Consider the following 23,850-nt stretch of genomic DNA (forward strand, 5'->3'; position numbering starts at 1 on the left):
GTATCTTCCCAACTTCCTTAAGGTCTTTGTTAAACTTCATCGATGATAGCGTTCAAGACCTTGTTCTACTCCTTTCTATTGGTACGATGTGAATGATTTTACCTTTAGTAATACGCATCATGTTATCGCTTTCAAATGACCATGGACGTAATCCGTCTAGGAATTCTGTAACATCCCAAGTTCGGAAGCAAGAAGTTGGAGGGTGCTAAGTGTAAATAAAGGAAGCTACTCGACGAGTAGGTATGCTACTCGTCGAGTCGGAGCGGGATTGATCGCAGGTTAAGTGGCCAACTCACCGAGTCGGCGGCTTGGACTCGACGAGTTGGTGCTGGAATGAGAAAACCCTAATCCCGAGGGTTGCACCCTATTTAAAGGACTTTATGTCCTTCTCCCAGCCTCCTAATCCCCCAGAGAGTTCTAGAAAACCCTAATTTCGTGTGAGACTTCATTGTTGAGGAGATTGGAGCTTGGAAGAGGAATTTGGTGGAAGGAGCTTGAGAAATTAGAGGCTAGCATCAAGGGGCTTGTGTAGATCTGGGATCTACATCAGTTTGGGCACACCTCAGAGGTAAGGAGCCATTATCTTAAGCTATTTCCTTTTTGGGTTCATCTTTGGTGGTTGATTTAGAGTTCCTTAGCTTGTTTGAGACCTATTTCGAGTTTGGAGTTTAGATCTGAGGTTGCTACTCCAGATATAAGCTTGTGATGGTCCTTAATGCCGTAAAGCTCCTATCTAAGAGTTATTGGTGAAGCCTCTTTGTCATAAACCCTAGCCCTAGAGTGTTTTGGGCTTATATCTCCTTGGTTTCACGTAAAGTTTGCAACTTTATGTGAGGGTTAGGCTGTAGAAGAGTGGATCTATGGATTGGAGCCCCTGCATGGCTCGAAAAGCCTCTGTATGGATAGAGAACTGAAGAGACTCGGCGAGTCACATGGGTGTACTCGACGAGTTGTATGAACATGTGCATGGACTCGGCGATTTGGAAGAACAACTCGGCGAGTCTGTTGAAGATTGCCTTGGACTCGGTGAGTCTGTTCTTGGACTCGGCGAGTCAAGTCGCAGAACCCCTAACCTCTTCTGGTTAAGACGCAGATCAGTGAGTCGAGGGGTGACTCAGTGAGTTGGACATGATAGGACTCGGAGATCGTTGGACTCGACGAGTCTTGGGGTGACTCGGCGAGTTGAGTCGTGTTCTAAGAGTTTTCTGAGTATGAGGACTCGACGAGTCGACGGGTTGACTCGGCGAGTAGAGTCAACCAGGAAGGTTGACTTTGACTGAGGACTTTGACTTTGACCAAGAGTTGACCGGTTTGACTTCCAAGGGTATTTTGGTAATTTTGGTATTGGTTCTTTGGTAGTGTTCTGTGGTGGAGTTCGTGTCGGTGGTCGGAGCAGCTTGGTCTTATCTCTTCAGTCAGCAATTGCAGGTGAGTTATCCTCACTATATCGACAGGGTCTACGGCACCAAGGCCGGCCCTTTATCGGATGGAAATCCGGGTATTGTTTGTGATGTTATTGCTTTGCTAGATCTGCATCCTGGTATTTAGGATGGTGTTATGTTAGTGACCTGGTTAAGGTCGGTACCCGGTATATAGGGTAATGTTATGCTAGTGACCGGTTAGGTCAGAATCCTGGTTAGGATGTTGATATGCTATGTGATCTGTTAGACTGTTTGTCTGGTTAAGGATTTGTTATGCGATTAATTGTTTATGTGCACATGGTTGTTTGACGGGGGTTGGGTTGAGGCGGGTCCTGCTTTGTGCTGTAGGCCAACATACCCAGGGCGGACCGGATATTCCGAAGGCCCAGCGAGCGGTCCGGATAGGCTGAAGGCCCCAAGAGGGCGGACCAGACGTGCCGAGGCTTGGAGAGTGGACCAAGCCGACTGAAGGCCCGGTGTGGGCGGACCAGTCATACTGTAGACTCAGAGAGTGGACCAGGTGGATTGAAGGCCCGGTGCGGGCGGACCAATCACACTGTAGACTCGATGTACATGGCTAGATTCGGAGGGTGGACCAGGTGGACTGAAGGCCCGGTGCGGGCGGACCAGTCACACAGTAGACCCGTTGTGCATGGTTGTTCTATTTGTGATATGTTATGAGTATGTTTATGTGTGGTTGGTATTTTGGGGGGTAACTCACTAAGCTTTCGGACTTACAGTTCAGTGTATTGTTTCAGGTACTTCAGGAGATCGTGGCAAGGCGAAGGCGTGATCGTACCGCTCCTCATGTTTTATGATTTATGTGATATGGTTCTGGGGGATACTCTGATGTTTAAACTATTTTGAAAACGAGATGTATGAACTTAATGGTTTTTGAATGAATTAAAATGTTTTAATTTGGCTCAAATTTTATGGGTGTTACAAGTTGGTATCAGAGCCTTGGTTTGAGTGAATTGGAGGAACAATCGTGTAAATCCAGTCTCAAATCAAGGAGGGATTTTCAAAATGGTTTTCAAAAGGTTTTCGAAATAAGTAAAGGAGGATGCAGCGGGTACGATCAGCCAGAGCCAGTAAGTAGACCCCAAAATACCATACAAGTTATTTGTTTATGTGATATGTTAGAACAGCATGCTAGTACTAGGCTAGGGATCTTCAGGAATTGCATGATAGAATTGCCTGATTTTTTATGCCTGTTAGCCTAGGGTTTTCTTGATATGAGATATTCGGTATTCCTCTAGGGGTGAGGATTGAGTGCTTGCTATGTATGTTGGTGCTTAGGGCGTTGTGGTGATACTTAAGACAAATATGGGTAGGTGTGGAAGGTAGTATGGGCCCGTACTACTGAAAGCCCAGGACCCATACGCGTGTCAAGGAAGTCACAACCCCTAGGTTGTTGGTTAGAGGTTAGTTCTCGGAGGTTATGCGAGGTATCTGAGGATCTTGTTGGTGTATTGCAGTATGGTGGTTACGAGGCGTGTCGTGACTTGATCCGGATCGGGATCAGGACAGGGTGAGCAGGAGGCCCTAGTGGCACCTGAGATTATTGGCCAGGAGGGGCCAATGTTGACAGAGGATCGGGTCAGGGAAATCATCCGCGAGGAGGTGGTTGAGATTGTCCAGGGTCAGATCCCGGAGTTGTTTGGGACTATTAAGTCCGCTATGAGGGAGTACTTCGATGATCGTTATGCAGCTCTTACTGAGACGGCTGTCGCGGCAGCTACAGCGGCTGTAACAGCGGCAGGGGGAGGAGCCGGTCGGGGCTTTCAGTATCAGGATTTCGACAATACGAAGCCCCCTACTTTCGATGGAGTTCAGGATTCGATCGTTGCTATGAGATGGTTGTCAGACGTGGAGGGTTGTTTCTTCACGTGTTCATGCCCTGCGGATCAGAGGGTGAGGTGTGCTCTGAACCTTTTGAGGCTCGGGGCAAAGGATTGGTGGAGGTTGACTACGGGATCTTATTCTGATGCGCAGCGGGCTGCGGTTACTTAGGATCAGTTCCGAGAGATGTTCAGTACTCGTTATGTTCCGCAGGTTGAGAGAGAGAGGTTGGCTCAGGAGTTCTTGGAGCTGAAGCAGGATTCGGAGTCAGTGACGGAGATCACCAGGATGTTCACTGAGAGGGCGATGCTTTGCCCGGAGTTCGCGTCGGAGCAGGCTCAGATGTCCCGGTATCTGAGTATGCTCAAAAGGGATATTAGACAGTTTGTGTCCACGCAAAGATGTGATACCTTGTTAGAGTTGCAGGAGGCCGCCAGGCGGCGTGAGTTGGAGATTGAGTTGCAGTTGCGAGAGCAGAGGCAGGCCCCGGTGCAGTCGCAGCCGGCGCCGAAACGGTTCAAAACCGTTGACTCCAGGATTGGGGGTCAGAGCAGCCACACTTGTAAGAAGTGTGGGAGGGGTCATATCGGATTTTGTAGGTCCGGTGGTGCGTGCCGCAAGTGCGGGGGAGAGGGGCATTATGCGAGGGATTGTCGTCAGTCAGCCCCAGTACAGGATATGAGAATTTGTTATCACTGCCATCAGGTTGGACACTTGAGGGCCAACTGCCCACAGTTTGCTGCTGGATCGGTGCAGGCTCCAGCATCGGCCACTTTGAGGATTACTGGCGGGGGTCAGGGTGGAGCGGAGCCTCCGAGGGCTCAGGGACGCGCATTCCAGCTTACAGCAGAGGAGGTCAGGGCAGAGCCAGATGCAGCTGCGGGTACGTTTCCATCTTGTTATCTTGTTATTTGTGTGGTATTGTAAATCTGTCTGCATTGTTCCGCATGTTTCGTAGTATGATTGAGGATCTTGGTAGTTAGGAGTGGTAGTTGGTTAGCATCCAAGAGGATAGATGATCGGAAGGTAGGATATATGATATCTTTGCTGGGTATGGCACCTGCGATGTGAGAAGTGTTCGGCTGAGATTCTACTTCCTTGGAGTTCGGGTGTGCGATGGCGGAAGGGTTATTCGGTGAAGGTTACTCACTCCCGAGGGAGTCAGTTCATGGATAAGAGGGAATATATGGAGTAAGGGCGATCGAGCTATGCGGTTTTGGGCATCGGTGGTTAGTAGTCGGTGCACTAAGTGGGGGAGAATTGGGAAATTCTCCGGTGAAACAGCATGCATCCAAGGATGGTTAGCTGTTTGGATTTCAGCAGTGTTTTGCTGAGGGTGTGGATCGGTGAGAGCAAGTGATAGACAAGTGGGGCGGAGCACAGACCATGGTTTTCGGAAAAGGTGACTGATTATTGAAAGGCCTAGGGTTAGGCCGGGAATTGAGTATATGGAATAGAGCTGGAGTTCGGAACCCCAAGAGGGCTAGAACAGTATGCACGGGAGAGATTCCCAGGAAGAATGGTTCAGGATGGTGTACAACAGTTTTGAGCGGTCCGGATAGACTGAAGGCCAGAAGGCGTACCAGTCAGACCGAAGGCTCGGGGAACGGTCCAGACAGGCTGAAGGCCCAGGAGGGCGGTCCAGACATGCTGAAGGTTCTAAGAGTGGTCCAGATAGGCTGAAGGCCTGGAAAGGCGGTCCAGTCATGCTGAAGACTCTGTATGTGTTAGTAGATCTGTATGCGGAGAATGAGTGGCTGTGTCGCCATGCAATAGTAATCGATATGGTCTGGCCCCAAGTATTGGTCATAATGATGAAGTTGGCTGGAGGCCGTGCGTGGGCCTTGCTAGTTATGTGATCGGAATCGGAGTATATGGGAGTTCGAGAATAGCAGTTGCTCTACATGGATAGTGTAGAGTGGAGTTTAGCTCAGTGGCACTTATAGGTGCGGTAAGGGTTGTTGAGTAGACTTCCTGGAAAGGGAAGGTATGTAGCTCCGGAAGGAGTTTGGGTCCTCTGAAAGGAAGGCAATGGAGTAAATGGATGATCGAAAGTGCTTGGTAGTGAGCACTGGGGTTGTACCAGGTATATGGAAGCACATACGGGTTGGATGCCCGTTGAGGTTGTGGTAATGTTGGATGATGCGCAGGCATGTTTTCAGTCTCCTTGGAAGAGGAGGAGGAAAGTGGTTCCAGATTGGAGAATGGGACAGAGGAAGGTGAGACAGCAGGTTAACAGACTCGGGAGTAGTCTGGACTGGTGCTGAGGACAGTATAAGGATATTACAGTCGGAGGTCAAGGACCTAGAGATCGTGATAGGGAGGTGTGAGTGGGTTGCACTCCGTTGTGTCGAACCGAAGGGTTCGAGGGTGACGCAAGGACAAGGTCCTTAGTTTCGAGTATGGTTGAAGGCTTGAGTTATGTATGTGGAGGTATTCCAATCTGGGGTATTCCATCATGGGGATTCGTTGGGGTTGCAAGTTATCAAGGTTATCGCCAATCTTGGGTGAAGGAAGATGGATTAGTGTCTTGGCGGAGCTCAGTGGCTGTTGTGGTATCCAGTTTTCGCAGGTTGCGAATGAATGCGTAAGACGGAAGTGAGGTAGTGTCTTCAGGTGACACTTAGTTGATGAGTGTTGTCATCAGAGAAAAGAAGCCGGTGGCCGGCTTGGAGCAGTTGATCAGGACCCTGCAAGGGAAGAGATGGATTTTAGAGACTCGATAATTGTGTTTGAAGGAATCTAGGTCGGTTTGAGATCAATGGGTGCATTGTGGGAGAATCATCCGAAAGTTTGTGTTGCCGCAGGCTTCGAGGACGAAGCCTAATTTAAGTGGGGGAGAATTGTAACATCCCAAGTTCGGAAGCAAGAAGTTGGAGGGTGCTAAGTGTAAATAAAGGAAGCTACTCGACGAGTAGGTATGCTACTCGTCGAGTCGGAGCGGGATTGATCGCGGGTTAAGTGACCAACTCGCCGAGTCGGCGGCTTGGACTCGACGAGTTGGTGCTGGAATGAGAAAACCGTAATCCCGAGGGTTGCACCCTATTTAAAGAACTTTATGTCCTTCTCCCAGCCTCCTAATCCCCCAGAGAGTTCCAGAAAACCCTAATTTCGTGTGAGACTTCATTGTTGAGGAGATTGGAGCTTGGAAGAGGAATTTGATGGAAGGAGCTTGAGAAATTAGAGGCTAGCATCAAGGGGCTTGTGTAGATCTGGGATCTACATCAGTTTGGGCACACCTCAGAGGTAAGGAGCCATTATCTTAAGCTATTTCCTTTTTGGGTTCATCTTTGGTGGTTGATTTGGATTTCCTTAGCTTGTTTGAGACCTATTTCGGGTTTGGAGTTTAGATCTGAGGTTGCTACTCCAGATCTAAGATTGTGATGGTCCTTAATGCCATAAAGCTCCTGTCTAAGAGTTATTGGTGAAGCCCCTTTGTCATAAACCCTAGCCCTAGAGTGTTTTGGGCTTATATCTCCTTGGTTTCACGTAACGTTTGCAACTTTATGTGAGGGTTAGGCTGTAGAAGAGTGGATATATGGATTGGAGCCCCTGCATGGCTCGAAAAGCCTCTGTATGGATTGAGAACTGAAGAGACTCGGCGAGTCACATGGGTGTACTCGACGAGTTGTATGGACATGTGCATGGACTCGGCGAGTTGGAAGAACAACTCGGCGAGTCTGTTGAAGATTGCCTTGGACTCGGCAAGTCTGTTCTTGGACTCGGCGAGTCAAGTCGCAGAACCCCTAACCTCTTCTGGTTAAGACGCAGATCAGTGAGTCGAGGGGTGACTCAGTGAGTTGGACAGGATAGGACTCGGAGATCGTTGGACTCGACGAGTCTTGGGGTGACTCGGCGAGTTGAGTCGTGTTCTAAGAGTTTTCTGAGTATGAGGACTCGACGAGTCGACGGGTTGACTCGGCGAGTAGAGTCAACCAGGAAGGTTGACTTTGACTGAGGACTTTGACTTTGACCAAGAGTTGACCGGTTTGACTTCCAAGGGTATTTTGGTAATTTTGGTATTGGTTCTTTGGTAGTGTTCTGTGGTGGAGTTCGTGTCGGTGGTCGGAGCAGCTTGGTCTTATCTCTTCAGTCAGCAATTGCAGGTGAGTTATCCTCACTATATCGACAGGGTCTACGGCACCAAGGCCGGCCCTTTATCGGATGGAAATCCGGGTATTGTTTGTGATGTTATTTCTTTGCTAGATCTGCATCCTGGTATTTAGGATGGTGTTATGTTAGTGACCTGGTTAAGGTCGGTACCCGGTATATAGGGTAATGTTATGCTAGTGACCGGTTAGGTCAGAATCCTGGTTAGGATGTTGATATGCTATGTGATCTGTTAGACTGTTTGTCTGGTTAAGGATTTGTTATGCGATTAATTGTTTATGTGCACATGGTTGTTTGACGGGGGTTGGGTTGAGGCGGGTCCTGCTTTGTGCTGTAGGCCAACATACCCAGGGCGGACCGGATATTCCGAAGGCCCAGCGAGCGGTCCAGATAGGCTGAAGGCCCCAAGAGGGCGGACCAGACGTGCCGAGGCTTGGAGAGTGGACCAAGCCGACTGAAGGCCCGGTGTGGGCGGACCAGTCATACTGTAGACTCAGAGAGTGGACCAGGTGGATTGAAGGCCCGGTGCGGGCGGACCAATCACACTGTAGACTCGATGTACATGGCTAGATTCGGAGGGTGGACCAGGTGGACTGAAGGCCCGGTGCGGGCGGACCAGTCACACAGTAGACCCGTTGTGCATGGTTGTTCTATTTGTGATATGTTATGAGTATGTTTATGTGTGGTTGGTATTTTGGGGGGTAACTCACTAAGCTTTCGGACTTACAGTTCAGTGTATTGTTTCAGGTACTTCAGGAGATCGTGGCAAGGCGAAGGCGTGATCGTACCGCTCCTCATGTTTTATGATTTATGTGATATGGTTCTGGGGGATACTCTGATGTTTAAACTATTTTGAAAACGAGATGTATGAACTTAATGGTTTTTGAATGAATTAAAATGTTTTAGTTTGGCTCAAATTTTATTGGTGTTACAAATTCCATTCCTAATACCATGTTATAGTCGTCCATCGGTACGACTACTAGGTCAACGTTCCCTTCCCATTCCGCGATTTTCATGGGTACTCCCCGTGAAACTCCCAAGATAGGTTTGGAGGGAGAATTGACAACCTTCAATTGGCCTTCTTTTTTCAGGTAGTGGATTCCCAATCTCTTTGCTTCGTTTTCATAAAGGAAGTTGTGAGTCTCACCTGAATCTATTAGCGCTTTGGTATTTCCTCCATTCGACTTAGCTTCGACTAGCATGAGACTTCCTACCTTAGAACCACTCCCTTTCGATTCCCTTGTCTCGTCTTTTGTCATAGAGTTCAGAAGTCGCATGGAACTCATGTGAGCTTCTTTTTCTTTTTCTTCTTCTTGCAACACCATCGCATAAAATATCTTTTTCTTCGGACAGTCTCGGATCAAGTGAGGACCATCACACAAGTAGCACTTGATCTCCTTCCGTTCTTCCCTTCGGTTTCTTCCTTCGATTGCTTTTCCTTTCGTATTCAAAGGTTGGGGTGTGTTTTGTTTTGGTTCCGGTTCTGACATAGTTTGTTCTCCCCCACTATTCTTCTTAACCGTGCTTTCTTTTCGAAATTCCATTAGATCTTCTGCCACGGCAATAGCTTCGTCGACGTCTTTGACATTTCTCCTCTTGAGCTCGTTGTAGGCCCAAGATTGTAGTCTATCCATGAAATAGAAAAGTTTGTCCTTCTCCTGCATGTCTGGTAACTCTAGCATCAAGCTCGTGAACTCGACTATATAGTCTCGGATGGATCCAGTATGCTTTAGCCCACGAAGTTTCTTCATCGCTATGTCTTCAGCATTATGTGGGCAGAATTGTCTCTTAAGTTGCCTCTTGAATTCTTCCCATGTGTCTATGGTATACAATCCTTTTTCAATATCATCGTGCTTCCTTCGCCACCATAGAGCTGCACTCTCGCATAGATAAAGTACCACTGTATCTACCTTCGTCTTGTCGTCCTTCACTTGACTAGCATTGAAGTAGCATTCCATCGACCAAAAGAATTCGTCAAGTTCTTTGGGATCGCGTTTACCTCCATACTTCAATGGTTTGGGTGCTTCTGTGTGCGACAACGTTCTCGCAATGGTCCCTCTGGCGATTGTTACCTTGCACAAGTTTACTTCGGCTTGTAATGCGTCTACCTTCTCACGGAACTCATTCCGCAAGGTGTTGATAATTCCAAGGACTTCTTCCTTGATGACACCGACTCCTTCAATCCATCGCTCATGTCACTTATCTCAGCAACGAATTGATCGACAGTATCCGTCCACTCAAGGATCTCGCCGACGCTAATCTCCACCTTTGTAAGCTTGTTTTCTAAGCTTGCCAAAGGGTCAACGGATTGGTCCCTCCTCCTGGACTTCCTTCCTTTCTCTTCAACGACAGGGGGAATGTTAGCTACATCACTTCCTCCTTCCATTGCTACGATCTCTTGCTCGTACGAACTCTAGCTCCGATACCACTTGTCACGGGATGACTCTTTTAAACTAGTCAATACCGTGTGCCACTTAGTGCTTCTCCGACTAAGTCAGGCTAACTTCGACGATCTAGATGTACTAACGAACTTAGGAAGCAAGAGTTACGACAAGGGACACTTCAAGAAAGCTTCTATTATATAACTCAACTTCTTTACAAGGAAACTTCTCGATGGTTTGGGCAAATGAGCCCTTCTCCCTATTTATAGGAACCTTACACCTCCTCAAATGGAAGTTTCTAGGTCCCGATCATTCTTGACTAATCTAGACTCTTCCTATTATATACACGGATTTTACAAGACTCTAGAATATGATATACTTGTCTACGATGTTCTAGAAATCTCTAGGCCGTCCCGACATTATCCAAATCATTATTGTATGATCTAGCGTGTTCTAGATCGTTCCAAAGTCTTCCGGGTCGTTCTAGCTTCGTCTAGTGCCTTCTTGATTATTCCGGATCGTTCTCCTTTGTTCCACGGACATCTATAATATTCTAGTATCTTCCAAGGTCCCGTAGAGCATTCTTGATCTCTCCGGATACTTCTCGAGTATACTTGATCGTTCCAGAGTTCTCTAGATGATCGTGGAATTTTCCAGAAACTCGGTCCGTGACATATAGGGTTGCTTTTAGGCGTGGAAGATTTACTTGAAAATCATGCCTCCCAAAGAACGTATATGTTGTGATGCATTAGGGCACATAATGAGGATTTCAAGAACACACATCATCCTCGATAGGCCTTCTTGATCATTCAAATCTAATAAAAACGTCCATCTCCATACTTGTAAACAAGATCTATCAATTGCACGTACTATTACTCTCATTATCATATCATTTATATCATCCACCCCTAAATTGTTTTTGATCAAATTACCAATTATAATTAGTTGTGATGTTAAGATACTCTTGACACACACATGACCTTTACCAACTAATATAAAGTCTTAAATTTTTATCATTGGGAAATGATAGTTGTTGTCACTAATAAACAAGTCTCACCAAACCCCTCATATTTTAGATTTCCTACCTTCGTTCACCAAAACTGTTTGTTGAGCACGACATGGTCAACTCTAATGATCTATAGGTATACACATATTCTGACTATTGTGTATATTTGTTTTCTTTTTCATATTGGGCTAGTGTGTATGGTTTTTATGTATATGCACATAAGCTATTCATTGTTAATTTACCATAATTCCCAATAATACATCACATAAGATATAACCATAGCACTTGTCCATTAAACAATACCCAAGCCCACAATTTAGCTTTTTCTATTGATACTTTTTAAATACTTGAGGGGTTGGAATTTTGTTATTTCGTAGGTTTGACTTGTAGATATAATAACCCATTTTACATCGAGGTATAGGGTTCTATTCAACTTGGTTGAAAGGTCTAGAACGAGTTTTTATTCATTTTATACTTTATAGTCATAGATTGTTTTAATATATATGTTGATTGGTCATTTTGGAAAAGTCACTTGATCAACATATAGGTTACCATGTTATCCATAGTCAAACACTCAAAACTGCTACAGATACTTGATTATAAGAAAACTTTGTAATAGAATAAACTCGACATAAATATTTAATCAAGAACTTTGTAAATTTGAAGAATATAAGTACAAATACAAGGTGGAAAATGGAAATATATGTAATTAGTCATGACTTAATACTTTTAGTTGACGGATTTCTGTAGTCGTCAAACTTAAAGGTGTCCTGTTCTAGAGGGGGTCCTTCCTGTTTTGTCTTTTTGAAATTCTGGTCTAATTTCGTGGGTAGAATTGTAATATAAAAGTTATATAATTTGTACAAATAAAAGTCAGAGACAAATTTCAGGTACCATGATGACAACAACAACAGCCAGTGTCATTTATTTATATATTTATTTAGAGTTGCGTAACACAGGGGCATCAAAACAACATTTGACTTTCTGAATTTCGTATAACTTGCAAAGCCTGATGGATGCAGGAAGCAACAGTTATTTTTTATTTTATTTTTAATTTTTTATGTGCCTATATAGCCTCAGTCAACCGTATTTATTATAAAAATTTAAGGTAAATTATCCTAAAAATACATCGACACCATTTAAAGGATCATGTGCATGTCCCAATACACTGCATATACACAGGAGAAGCCTCCTCCGTTCATTAAAGACTAACAAAAATCTTAATCCATATTTGGAAGTTTAGAATATCAAAATAACCATACTTTTAATATTTATCGCAAAAACACAATCTATTTAAGCAAAAGTTTGCAAATTTGCAAGTACTATTTCTCTTGCCAAAAGACTTGTTTTTTCCTGAAAATATGGTGAATTTTTTGAATATTTAGCTTGTTTTATATATATTCTTTTGTGCATTTTCAATACTTTTGCGAGTTTTATATATTTTGTGCAAGGTTGAAAAAATCACAAAGTTGGGTAATAAGAATATTTTTTGAAAATGTTTAACTAACAAGGTGTAGCAAAAATAATTAAGATATATGATTTTGAGGATTTGGAACTATGTTATGAGTTTAATATCCCACAACGATAATAAAAATCTGTCCCAACTCATGTGTGAATTTTCCCAACTCATAAGTAATAGTTTTTTATTTTATTTATAACACCAAATATCAAAATATTCTAAATTTCTAATAAAAGAAAGTTGAGAAAACTAATCAAGTGGCCTCTACCTCTAACCCAAATCTCTATAAAATTGTGAAGCCAAAAGTTTTTATATGATGCATTATCACCATACCTTTATTTTTTTTGTAATTGTCAATGGAGGAATAAGTATCGATTTGAAAAAGAAAATTAAAAAACATATAAAGAGAGTATCTTTTTATCTCCACTTGGATTTTTTTAGGTCATTCTTTCTATACGAGTCCTGATTGGGTAATAATGCTTTCTTTATTTTCATTTATTTATCATTTTCCATTTTCCATTTTCCAATTATTTATTTCAAGTCTTCCCCACCCCACCAGCACTTAAAAACAAACAAACGTTTGTGAATTGTGAATTGTGAATTGCGATTGTGAGTATAATGGTTTGATTTGATAACCCAATAACAAATTACACATCCAAACAGAAAAACCCACCACCAACACCATCATCATTATCACCATCGCCACCTCCACCACCACCACCAAACAGCCGCCCCCATTCCCAACAATTCATTATTCAAATAAAGTAAACGCTTCCATGATCACGATCATAAACCAAACGATTAAACTCACTCACACCCTTGATGCCTTCTTTCCCCTTTTTTAATATTGCTCCTCGTCAACATCCACTTGTCTCCTCCTTCATCAATGGATCATCATCATCATCATTCACTCGTCTTCAACAATCTCTCTTATTCTTCCTAATCCCTCCTCCCATTTCTTCTTATTCTCTGCAGCCATCATGCTGCCGAAACCAAAACCAAAACCCCTTTTCTTCTTCTTCTTCCATCTGGGTTTTCTTCGATTGTTGATTATACTTGTGTTTCCGATACTACTTACAGATGCCGCTTGTTCCAGCTCTGATCGCGATTCGCTACTGTCATTCGCCGCCAACTTTCCCACCCTCAATTGGACTGCCGCCGTCGATTGCTGTTCATGGGATGGGATTGATTGCGATGATACAGGGGATCGGGTGGTGGAGTTGTCGTTACCTGATAGAGGTCTTCGTGGTGTAATTCCTTCTAATCTTCAATCTATCAACACTCTCTCTCTCCTAAACCTGTCGTGTAATTTCCTATATGGTTCCCTCCCCGATGGACTTTTCTCCTCTATGAACAACCTCCGCACCATTGACGTGAGCTACAATAGGCTTTCTGGACAGTTACCGGACATCTTGCCTCCTACAATCCAATCGCTCAATTTCTCCGGTAATCGTTTCAATGGCACGATTCAAGCTGCGTTTTTCCAGTCAACTCCAAGCTTGATTGCTCTCAATGTCAGCAACAATAGCTTCACTGGCGTCATTCCTCCTTCTATATGCGACAACTCACCGGGATTAGTGATTCTCGATTTCGCTTTGAACGACTTCACCGGAATTATCCCGTCAGGGTTTGGTGCCTGTTCTAACCTCCAGGTTTTGAGTATGGGTTTTAACAATCTCACAGGACAGATTCCGATAGATATCAACGGCGCTCGATCGCTGCAAGTCTTATCCTTACCCGGAAATTCTCTTACGGGAGAGATTGATGAAGGCATTACTAATCTCACCAACCTCAAGAGTCTTACCTTGTTTGGTAATTCGTTATCCGGCGACATCCCTCGCAATATCGGAAAGCTTTCATTCCTGGAAAGATTGGAACTTCACATTAATCGTCTCAATGGCACTCTCCCTCCATCATTGATGAATTGCACAAAGCTCAAACTGCTAAATTTGAGGGTCAACTTCTTAGTCGGCATGCTTTCGGAGTTTGATTTCTCCAATTTTAGTCAACTCACCATTATTGACCTCGGTGAAAATCAATTCAACGGAGTTCTACCAAAAACCCTTTTCACCTGCAAATCACTTACCGCAATTCGACTGGCCAATAATAGGCTAGAAGGAGAACTGTTGGATGATGTTCTCCAGTTACCATCGTTATCCTTCCTCTCGCTTCCAAACAACACCCTGAAGAACATCTCAAACGCATTCAATATTCTGAAACAGCACCAGAAGCTCGCCACTCTGATTCTCTCCAAGAACTTCTTCTACGAAACCCTACCCGACGGAGAAATGTCCGGGTTTTTAAAACTTAAGATTATGGGGCTAGGTGGTTGCAAATTGTTTGGTCAAATTCCGACATGGCTGAGTTCGTTACAGAAGCTCCAGGTAATCGACCTCTCTCAAAATAACATCAATGGCACAATCCCCGGCTGGCTGGAAACCCTACCAAATCTTTTTTATCTCGATTTATCTAACAATTCTCTTTCTGGAACCTTCCCTATTGAGCTTACTAGACTCCCAGCACTTGGCTCACAACAAGTGCTCGACCATGTAAACAGTAGTTACTTAGAACTCCCTGTATTCGTCCAACCCCAAAACGCTTCCTATTTACAATACAACCAGCTCGCCACCCTCCCGCCGGCCTTATACCTAGCAAGCAACCACCTCACCGGCGACATACCAGTTCAGGTCGGTCATCTCCAGTCAATTCACACCCTTGACCTCAGTCGAAACAATTTCTCAGGCACCATTCCAAGTTCAATCTCAAATCTAACAAACTTGGAAAAGCTCGACCTCTCTTACAATCTCCTATCTGGTGAGATCCCTTCTTCACTTAAAAGCCTCAACTTTCTATCTTCTTTCAATGTCGCAAACAACAATCTTCAAGGTCCTATCCCTACCGGAGGCCAATTCGGGACCTTTATGAGCCCAAGCTACGTAAACAACCCAGGGTTATGCGGCCCTCCCATCGACACCCTTTGTGGGAACCAAAATCGATCAAACACAACAGATTCTTCACGCAGAAAAGGCCCCAACAAGAAAATGATAGTCGGACTAATTTTAGGCATCTGTTTTGGAGTTGGCATCACTTTAACTTGTGTCGCGTTATTCATACTATCCAAAAGACGGATCCTCCCAAGAGGTGACCCGGAGGTCTTCCACATGGATATGACCTCCTTCAATTCCACGTCAGCAGTTGAAGTCCCTAAAGACACAAGTGGAGTCATTTTGTTCCCAAACAACATGACTCCAGACACCAAGAACCTAACAATTTCAGACATCTTAAAAGCAACTGACAATTTCAGTCAAGCAAACATAATCGGGTGTGGTGGATTCGGCTTAGTCTACAAAGCAACTTTACCAAATGGAACAAAACTAGCAGTCAAGAAACTCTCAGGAGACATGGGTTTAATCGCTAGAGAATTCAAAGCAGAAGTGGAAGCATTATCAACAGCTCAACACAAGAATCTCGTATCCTTACAAGGTTACTGTGTACACGATGGATGCCAGCTGTTAATATATTCCTACATGGAAAACGGAAGCTTAGATTTCTGGCTACATGAAAAGACAGATGGAGCATCAAGACTCGATTGGCCAACAAGATTGAAAATCTTGCAAGGTGCAAGCTGTGGACTTTCTTACATGCATCAAGTATGTGAACCACATATTGTGCATCGTGACATAAAGTCAAGCAACATTCTTTTAGATGAACAATTCGAAGCATATGTTGCAGATTTCGGATTATCTAGACTAATTCATCCCTACAATACACATGTCACAACCGAATTGGTGGGTACCCTGGGGTATATTCCACCTGAATATAGCCAGTCATGGATAGCCACTTTAAGAGGAGATATATATAGTTTTGGGGTTGTCATGCTTGAGCTACTCACCGGAAAAAGACCCATGGAGATTTTCCGGCCAAAAGCTTCAAGAGAATTGGTGGTTTGGGTGAATCAGTTGAGAAGAGAAGGGAAACAAGATGAAGTGTTTGATACCCTTTTGAAAGGTAAAGGGTTTGAAGAAGAGATGTTGCAGGTTCTTGATGTTGCATGCATGTGTGTGAATGTCAACCCTTTGAAAAGGCCAAGTATTAATGAAGTTGTTGATTGGCTTCATAATGTTGAGTTCAATAATCAGATACCAAAGCCTTGAAGAAATTGGAGTTTTTCATTGTGTTGTCAATGTCACTGTAATTAGTTGTCTTGCTTTTTTTTTTTTTTTTTTTACCTTTTTACCTCATGGCAATGCATTTATGTATAAAGAGAAACATCTCAACCTCATACAATTTTCAACTTTTTTAGCAGTGTCAACTTTGTTCTGACACTTGCTATCAGAGCTAATTGTATATGTATGATACTAGCATCATATTCATAGCCATAGGCTTTAACTCTGGTTATGTTTAGACACTTTTTTGTATAATCACATGTAATGTTTGATTATATATACTTTTGGATGACTTTAGGGTGTTACAGTTACACTATTATGTTCAATTTCATACTATATCAAGTAAAGATTGCTTCAAATTTCTGCAACTAAGTTTGTACAATAAGAAAAGAAAGAAAATATCCCAATTTTCATCATAAGTTTTGGTACATTATTATTTATTCCAGCACTTATTAAATCAGCTGATGAGAGTGCTTTACATAATATAAGTAACAGTAATTTTATTTTCCACATGAACACACACATATAGATACATACGTACATACACACAAGATGTTATCTTTCAACCTTACGATAGCTAGAGTCCTTCATGTCGGCCATGTCCACCGTTTCCAGTCACTGTCAAAACCTCAAATTTTCCTCCGATCAAATGCCCAAAAAACTCAAATGGAAGCGTTCCATTTGGGTCAAAAAAGAGATAAAAAGGGCAAATAAAGAGAGGTCAACATGAACAAGACGAAACCAGGAAATCAGAAGATGTAGTGAGAGAAGTGAGAAAGGGTTTTTTTGTAGTCATAATACCAACAGCTTTCCTTCCAATTCCAACTGTTGGTGCTAAAAAGGACGAGATTAGCACTTAATTTAACATATGCCAACGAAAAAAGAGACGTGGGAGAAAGGGGTTTGAGACATTGAGACAGATTTTTAAGCAGTATATGCATAGAGACATCTGTTTGATAAGAACTAATCATCTCCCTGAATATACCAACAAAGCAACATGGTGGCGCAACGACGAAGGATGTAAATACGAGCGCGTTGTTTCTTCACCAAAGTAGCACACTTTCTTGTGATTCCATTACCTTTTCTTTTTGTTTCCATTTTTGAGTGTTTTCGAAAGAAGATTTGGGAAAAAAAGCCACACAGAAGTGAAGCTGGACCCTGAGAGGTAAAGTGTATGAGGGAAAGATGTATTTATAGATGGGTTAGCATCGAAAACCGTTGGCTTATTTGCATGGAAAAGAGATGAGGAGTTTAAGTTCAGCATTGATTGTTTTTTGTTTTTTATGTTAAACAGGGAAGAAATCAAGGCGAAAGGGGGGTGAATCAGCGAATGCATTCATGCGGACTTAATAGTTTAATCACTTAATTCAGACGCCGTGAAAGAGAGAAGAGATTGGAAGCTGTGAAGGGTTGTACTGTACAAGTGAAAGGAGAGAGATGTGGAGTTTTTGAGTAAAGTGGAAGGAAGTGAAATGGGAGGGAAGGATGTTGTGATGGAATTTGGGATGCGTAGTGGGAACATGGTGTCGGCTTATTTGCCTTCACAAGTTATTACTTTATATCTATTTGCATTTCCAAGGCCATCTGTCATCACAAACACAATCTTGGATTGGTGAAATTAAAATCCCACAAAATGTTGCTACTAAAAGTAAAACACGTAACATTTTTTCTCTCATGTCTACCACATAGAAAAAAAAATTGAAAGAAAATTCATAATCCCACAATCATATGTCCATCTAGAGTTGAACCTCCATACCTTTCATATGGTGGTGGTTCCCCACACACATATGTAACATCCATAGGGGTTCATTCTCACTAAAATAAAATGTGTGGGTTGGAGGATCGACAATTATAGTATACCAGTTTTTTTCCCCATAATTGTAGTCTCTGAAGCTCATTGTTAACCGGTTTTAACAGACCTTTAAACACATGTGTAACCTCTTATACAATAGATACTAAACCGTAAGCTTGTTTGATGAGATACTTTTGGGGTTTGGGATATTGGTGTTTATTGAAGAAATTTTTAAATGGTAATCTTAAAGAAAATCATGAATTAACTTATTAAAACTTGTTAAGTTAAGAGTGCTTTATAAAATTTTCCTTTTTTCCTATTTTTTGGAAAAAAAAAAAAAAAACAAGTCATCGTTCAAGCCTGTGTTAGTGTGTGATTGGAAATTCGGACAATTTCTTTCAAAATGTTTTAATTCTCAAGTGGCTACAACTAGATCATCTTAAGGGTAGTTATTTATTATTCTTTTTATTTATAAAAGATTCAAATAAATTAAAATAATGTATTTGAAGTATGAAGTATGAACTCTAATATGGCTTTAAACAATACAAAATAAAGATTTATGCAAACCTAATAAAAATATAAAATCTCTTGTAGATAATGTAAATAAAATATAGATGTTAAACTAATAAATCATTGTTATTCCAGTTATTATAATCAAGTATTGTTTAGTACATATTAAATAGGTTTTGTTTTTTTGTATAATAAAACTTGTTTATAATATATAATTGTTGTTAATAAATTAGTAGATATATTCCTCAATGTGCTTAATCTTACAAAAATATAATGAAACTAATAATACTTGTCGCTAGTTTCCAACAATACATAGCTGTAATGTTTAACTTTAGTTTTAACTCAACTGAATAGAATAAAGGAAATTTGATTCTACTGGATTTTAAAAGATCCTCTAAAATTTTGACATGTAAACAATGAGATTTGCCTATTTGGTAATCCAATTTTGACTTTTCAACACATTAGTGCTTCTGTCATAACTTCCACAACCAAATCTTTTCTCAATACATAATCTCTACCACTTATCATCAAATACAATATTTTTGCTCAAATATCCAAAAAAGACAACTGTATTTAAAAGGTCAAATGAACACAACCCTATGCATCATGCAACTCTCAAGTATTGTTCAAATTCAATGAATCAAGAATCCATTGACAATCACCTAAACCTTACTCTTTAAGCATTCTACTTTACTTCATATTATCATCAAAATCCCACACTTTTTCTGTATTTCACAAGCAATTAGACTTCTGTTACTTGATTAATAAATATAATTAACACGACAAATTTATCATCTAAGCACTTAACAATAATATGCATTTCTTCTTTTACAAATAAAAGAAAAATCATGTAAACAAGTTTCACTTTGGAATCTTGAATTCTTTAAATGTTTTTTTTTAATGTTAGACAAGGCTTGCCTCAGCAACCACTTCACCCCGTGTAGCAAGCATCTCATAATCCTAAAAAACATAATTCAAAAATCATTTACCAATTATAAGTTTATAAAAAACAACCTACTTTTATATATAGAATTCGAACTTACTTGTAAAATAGCTTGTGCACAAAATTTTCCAGATAAAACAGCACCTTCCATTGAAGCTAAATACTTTTGTTTAGTATAATCACCAGATAAATAAAACCCTTGAATTGGAGACCTTTGTAGGGGTCGACATGGTTCACAATCTGGAACAGTTTTATAAACAGACCTTGGTGTTTTAACAACTTTATATTTCAAGATTTTTGCTTTACTTTGATCAGCTGCAATTTCATCAGGAAAAAGCCTTGAAAGTTCACTCATTGTTGCATCAATAATATCAGTGTCACTTCTTGAAATCCATTCCTCAGCTGGAGCAAAAACCAATTCCAACATTGACTTATTCGGATCATAATATTCCTTACATGTCACTGACATGTCAGCATACACACTCAGCAGAGGTGACCTACTGAAAAGTAAGTGATCATATGTGTTTTTCAGCTTTCTGTCAAACCTGAAAATAGTTTCCAAAAACTGATTACACAAAACGGTTATAACATAAAGTCAAAGTCAAAGTCAAAGCCAAAAACTAACCATATATGAACGTTTATAACTGGAACACCGATTAATTTCTCCAATTTTTTGAAATATGGAATTGGTTTCCATTCTTCAGGTAAAAGAAGCTTGAGAATGTCAACTGTTTGATGCAAAATAATCAATATAAGTGGACCCCACATTCCAAAAATACATATTATAAAGTGAAATATTTGGAAACATACCAGGGGTAGCGAAAACATAAGCATCAGCTTCTAGAACATTCCCATCACTCAATAGAAAGTTCCGGACAGTTCCATCTTTGTTTAACTCAATTTTTTGTATCCGTGAGTTGAGTTTGACTTGGCCACCGAGTGACTCGATGTGGTCAACAATTGGCTTGCAAAGTCTTTCTGGTGGACTTCCATCTAAAAATGCCATCTTGGAACCATGCTTTTCCTGTTGATTAAAAAAAAAAGATTATTGTTTGTTTTAACTTTTAAATTACTTAATTGGTAAAGGTTTAAGATGATAATGAATTTACCTGAAGAAAACGGTTTAGAGCAATGAGAATACATTGCATTGAAAGTTCATCTGGATTTATAAAGTTTAATGCTTTTGACATTGCAATAAACACTTCAGTAGTAACTCGATCTGGTATGCCCTAGAGAAAATAAGAAAAAAAAAAAAAAAACATTAATTAACCAAAAATCCTCCCATAAAAAAGCCTAAACTAAGGTTTAAGAACCCTAGATGTAAAAAAAAATTACTTAAATATTTACATACTTGCTTTCTCATCCAGTCCTGAACACTAAGCCCATCTTGGGCCTCAACATAAGCCTGTCCACCTAACATTGCAGGCAACAGCCCAATTGCAAACTTCACTTTCTCAGGCCACGTCAGCATTTCATTGTTCCTCAAGATAGCAAAAATTCCTGAAATACCATGTAGAATTACATCTTTTAGGGTCATGAAAATAAAAAACAAAAACAAAATTTGGCATTTGACTAAAATAAACACATCATACTTACTTACCATTCAATGGTGCAGGTAAAACATCTGGGAAGTCAAACCTACTAAATTCTCCAGGCTTATTTGGCATTGCAAATATCATAGAATGCTCCTTCCACTGTAATCTATCATTAATTCCTAGCTCTCCAAACAGGTTTTGTACATTTGGGTAAGCTCCAACTTCAAGAAAATGAAGAAAGTCACTGTGTATTAGGTATCTAGTTACATTACATATGTCCAAAATTTGCTTCAAGGGTAATAAGAAAGGTTGAAACTTACAGAATATGTGTAAACCTGTCTCATACCAATCTCCATCATCATCTTTCCAAGCTGCCACCTATGTGGGAAGAAATATCAAATATGAAACATCAATTTGAGAAGAAAATGAAAATAAAGATAGAAACTTTATAAACCTTTCCACCAAGAACATCTCTTGCTTCTAGTAAAATTGGCTTGTGACCTGCATCAGCTAAATACTTAGCAGTTGATAAACCAGCTAAACCTGCACATGCATAATGTGAAAAAGTTAGTTAGATAACAAACTACATGTTAGTAGAGATAACCATTTATAAATACATAATCTTTAGTATAAATTATAAAGTATAATTAGTTTTACCTGCACCAGCAATTACAATCTTCAATGGCTTAGATGGGCGTGGGGAAGTTCTGAAGGTTGAAGACAAGTAAGCAGCTTCCAAGAAATTAGATGTGTTATCAAGATCTGGTCTTGGATAGTCAACACAAACTACCTATTGGATTATTAGAGATACATTTGTTCATTAACTTGATACTATGAAGTATGAACAAGAATCAAATTCATGTTGTTAGATAAAGCCATAAAGGTACCTTTAGAGGGGAGACATACTTCTTTAATCTTGGTGTAAAAGAACGGGTACTTGGGAATTGCAATCTGTTACCCATAGCATCACAGCATCCAAATGACAAAACATCCTTTTGCCCTGAGGTAATCTTGAAACAATCTCTTGAAGTGATCTGTGTGCTTGAAAGATTCATTACTATACACTTTCCACTTGAGTTAATGGCAGAGACATTTCCAAACAGAGACATATCACCTCACCAAACAAACACCCAATTTGGGTTCACCACAACAAGCTTTTAGGGTTAAAAGGTCAACAGTAAAAGCCCTGCCATTATAAAACTTGTAAGCATCCTCAGCTTCATTTAGAGAAGTATGCAGACAGGTTCTACTCTTTCTCTCACTCCTTCTGATGAACTAAATAAGTATTGAAAAAGTTGAGAAAGAAGAAAAGGAATTCGGAATATTCACTTTCACTTTCAGTATCCCTACCTTGTGAATATCAATTAAGCTTCTTTCACTTCTTAAATTGAAAATAATCGTTTTTTAATAAAACTTTATAATCGGATCAGAAAGTAGAATAAGTATTACTAAAGAACTCGATTTTAAAATACTAAAAAGGATAAGTGATACTTGTAATTCTGATAGCTGCAACTTTGACTTTGAAATTCGATGGATAATCAACTAATAGAGGACGAAAGGAGTGATAAAACTGCTCGCCGACTTCTGATTATACAGTTAAATTACAAAATTCGCAAACAATGGAACAAGAGATAATCCCCCTAAAATTTATGCCATACACATACATAATTTATTACATCCTTTCAATTTGAACTAAAACACAGTAAGATTAAACGAATTTTTGATGATGAAAACATGACAGAAGAAATGAAGAGGAGCAATGAGCTACTTTACCTTTTGTTATAACTGAATGGATGTTATGGTGGGTGGGAGATTTGAGGTACAATCTGACTGTGTGGGCAAGCAGACGTGATGATTGAGACGAGAGTTGGAGGTGCTTCAATGGAAGAGAAGAAGATGGAAAGAGAGAGAATGGGGGATAAAAATAGGCGTTCAATTTTGGGATTGTTTTTGGCTTCTTTCGTTGTTGGAACTTCGTCAGCCATGGTTAGGAATATACCGTCTACAGCTTAACTGCAACGGATGTTTTAAAAACAATTTCTATGATAACAATAAATAGTAAATTACATGAATGCTCCCTAGGGTTTATGACAGCGAGTACGTTTGGTCTATAATTATTTTCTTAACTTGAATCATTTGATTTTGTTATACGTTTGGTTTCTACCTTAATCTAAAATAACTATATTCCCCATTTGTGATTATTTAAAGCTTCATTTTATTGTTTTGAACTTATACGTAATATAGGGTCCACCTCTTTTATGAAACAATCACATTGTCTTTTTCAAGTTGCGTTGTTAGAAAGTCGACCAACCAATAGCCTTATGTCGCCGTTCTCTAATTCTCAACCATTTCGTTTTGCCTCTCTTTACTCCGCTACCTTTTTCTATTCTAGCTTTGAAGAACCCAGATAATCAAAGATTTAAGTTTGATGTATAAAAAATCAGGCTATAAGATTTTGTGTCGATGTTGGTTTGGATCGATTTTGGTTAGGATTAAGGTGGAAAATTAAGGAATCAATTAGCCAAAAGACAAGGAAAATCAATCAAGGAAGAACGAATCCTAGACAATTTCTCCCATCCATGGGTACAATAGTAACCTCCCGATATTTTTATTCTTCAACCTCCATGAATGTTTCTATGTTACAGTCTTAAGTATTGAGTTTTTACGGGTCTTATCTAAAAAAAC

At 40.7% G+C, this 23,850-nt stretch overlaps 2 protein-coding genes across 3 annotated transcripts; one reads left to right on the top strand and one right to left on the bottom strand.

Moving 5' to 3' along the window:
* Nucleotides 1-12,799: 12,799 nt before the first annotated feature.
* On the top strand, nucleotides 12,800-16,696 carry PSY1R (Leucine-rich receptor-like protein kinase family protein). The gene has a single exon (XM_079044862.1). The coding sequence runs from the start codon at nucleotides 13,200-13,202 to the stop codon at nucleotides 16,371-16,373; it is 3,174 nt and encodes a 1,057-aa protein (XP_078900988.1). The 5' UTR covers nucleotides 12,800-13,199; the 3' UTR covers nucleotides 16,374-16,696.
* Nucleotides 16,697-19,474: 2,778 nt separating this feature from the next.
* Nucleotides 19,475-23,152, bottom strand: PDS3 (phytoene desaturase 3). 2 transcript variants are annotated; one of them, XM_079044864.1, is made up of 12 exons: nucleotides 22,939-23,152; nucleotides 22,053-22,440; nucleotides 21,823-21,955; nucleotides 21,620-21,708; nucleotides 21,486-21,543; nucleotides 21,231-21,386; nucleotides 20,982-21,130; nucleotides 20,740-20,859; nucleotides 20,441-20,654; nucleotides 20,256-20,358; nucleotides 19,731-20,175; nucleotides 19,475-19,647 (listed from the first exon to the last, which is right to left on the bottom strand). In XM_079044864.1, the coding sequence occupies exons 2-12, from the start codon at nucleotides 22,272-22,274 to the stop codon at nucleotides 19,591-19,593; spliced, it is 1,746 nt and encodes a 581-aa protein (XP_078900990.1). In that variant the 5' UTR covers nucleotides 22,275-22,440; nucleotides 22,939-23,152; the 3' UTR covers nucleotides 19,475-19,590. The 2 variants fall into 2 exon arrangements, with proteins under 2 accessions (XP_078900990.1, XP_078900989.1); XM_079044863.1 differs by having other exon boundaries at nucleotides 22,053-22,351; nucleotides 22,939-23,151.
* Between the last annotated feature and the right edge of the window lie 698 nt (nucleotides 23,153-23,850).

The sequence above is a fragment of the Lactuca virosa genome, chromosome 4, assembly GCF_052849685.1.
Source record: "Lactuca virosa cultivar CGN04683 chromosome 4, Lactuca_virosa_CGN04683_v6, whole genome shotgun sequence".
NCBI lineage: Eukaryota > Viridiplantae > Streptophyta > Magnoliopsida > Asterales > Asteraceae > Lactuca > Lactuca virosa.

Coding starts and splice junctions, on each gene's coding strand:
- PSY1R (XM_079044862.1), top strand. CDS start 13,200: ATGCTGCCGAAACCAAAACCAAAACCCCTTTTCTTCTTCTTCTTCCAT.
- PDS3 (XM_079044864.1), bottom strand. CDS start 22,274: ATGTCTCTGTTTGGAAATGTCTCTGCCATTAACTCAAGTGGAAAGTGT. Junction 20,655..20,739: donor CTCTAAACCGTTTTCTTCAG/GTAAATTCATTA, acceptor TTTAATCAACAG/GAAAAGCATGGTTCCAAGAT. Junction 20,176..20,255: donor GTTATAAACGTTCATATATG/GTTAGTTTTTGG, acceptor AACTATTTTCAG/GTTTGACAGAAAGCTGAAAA.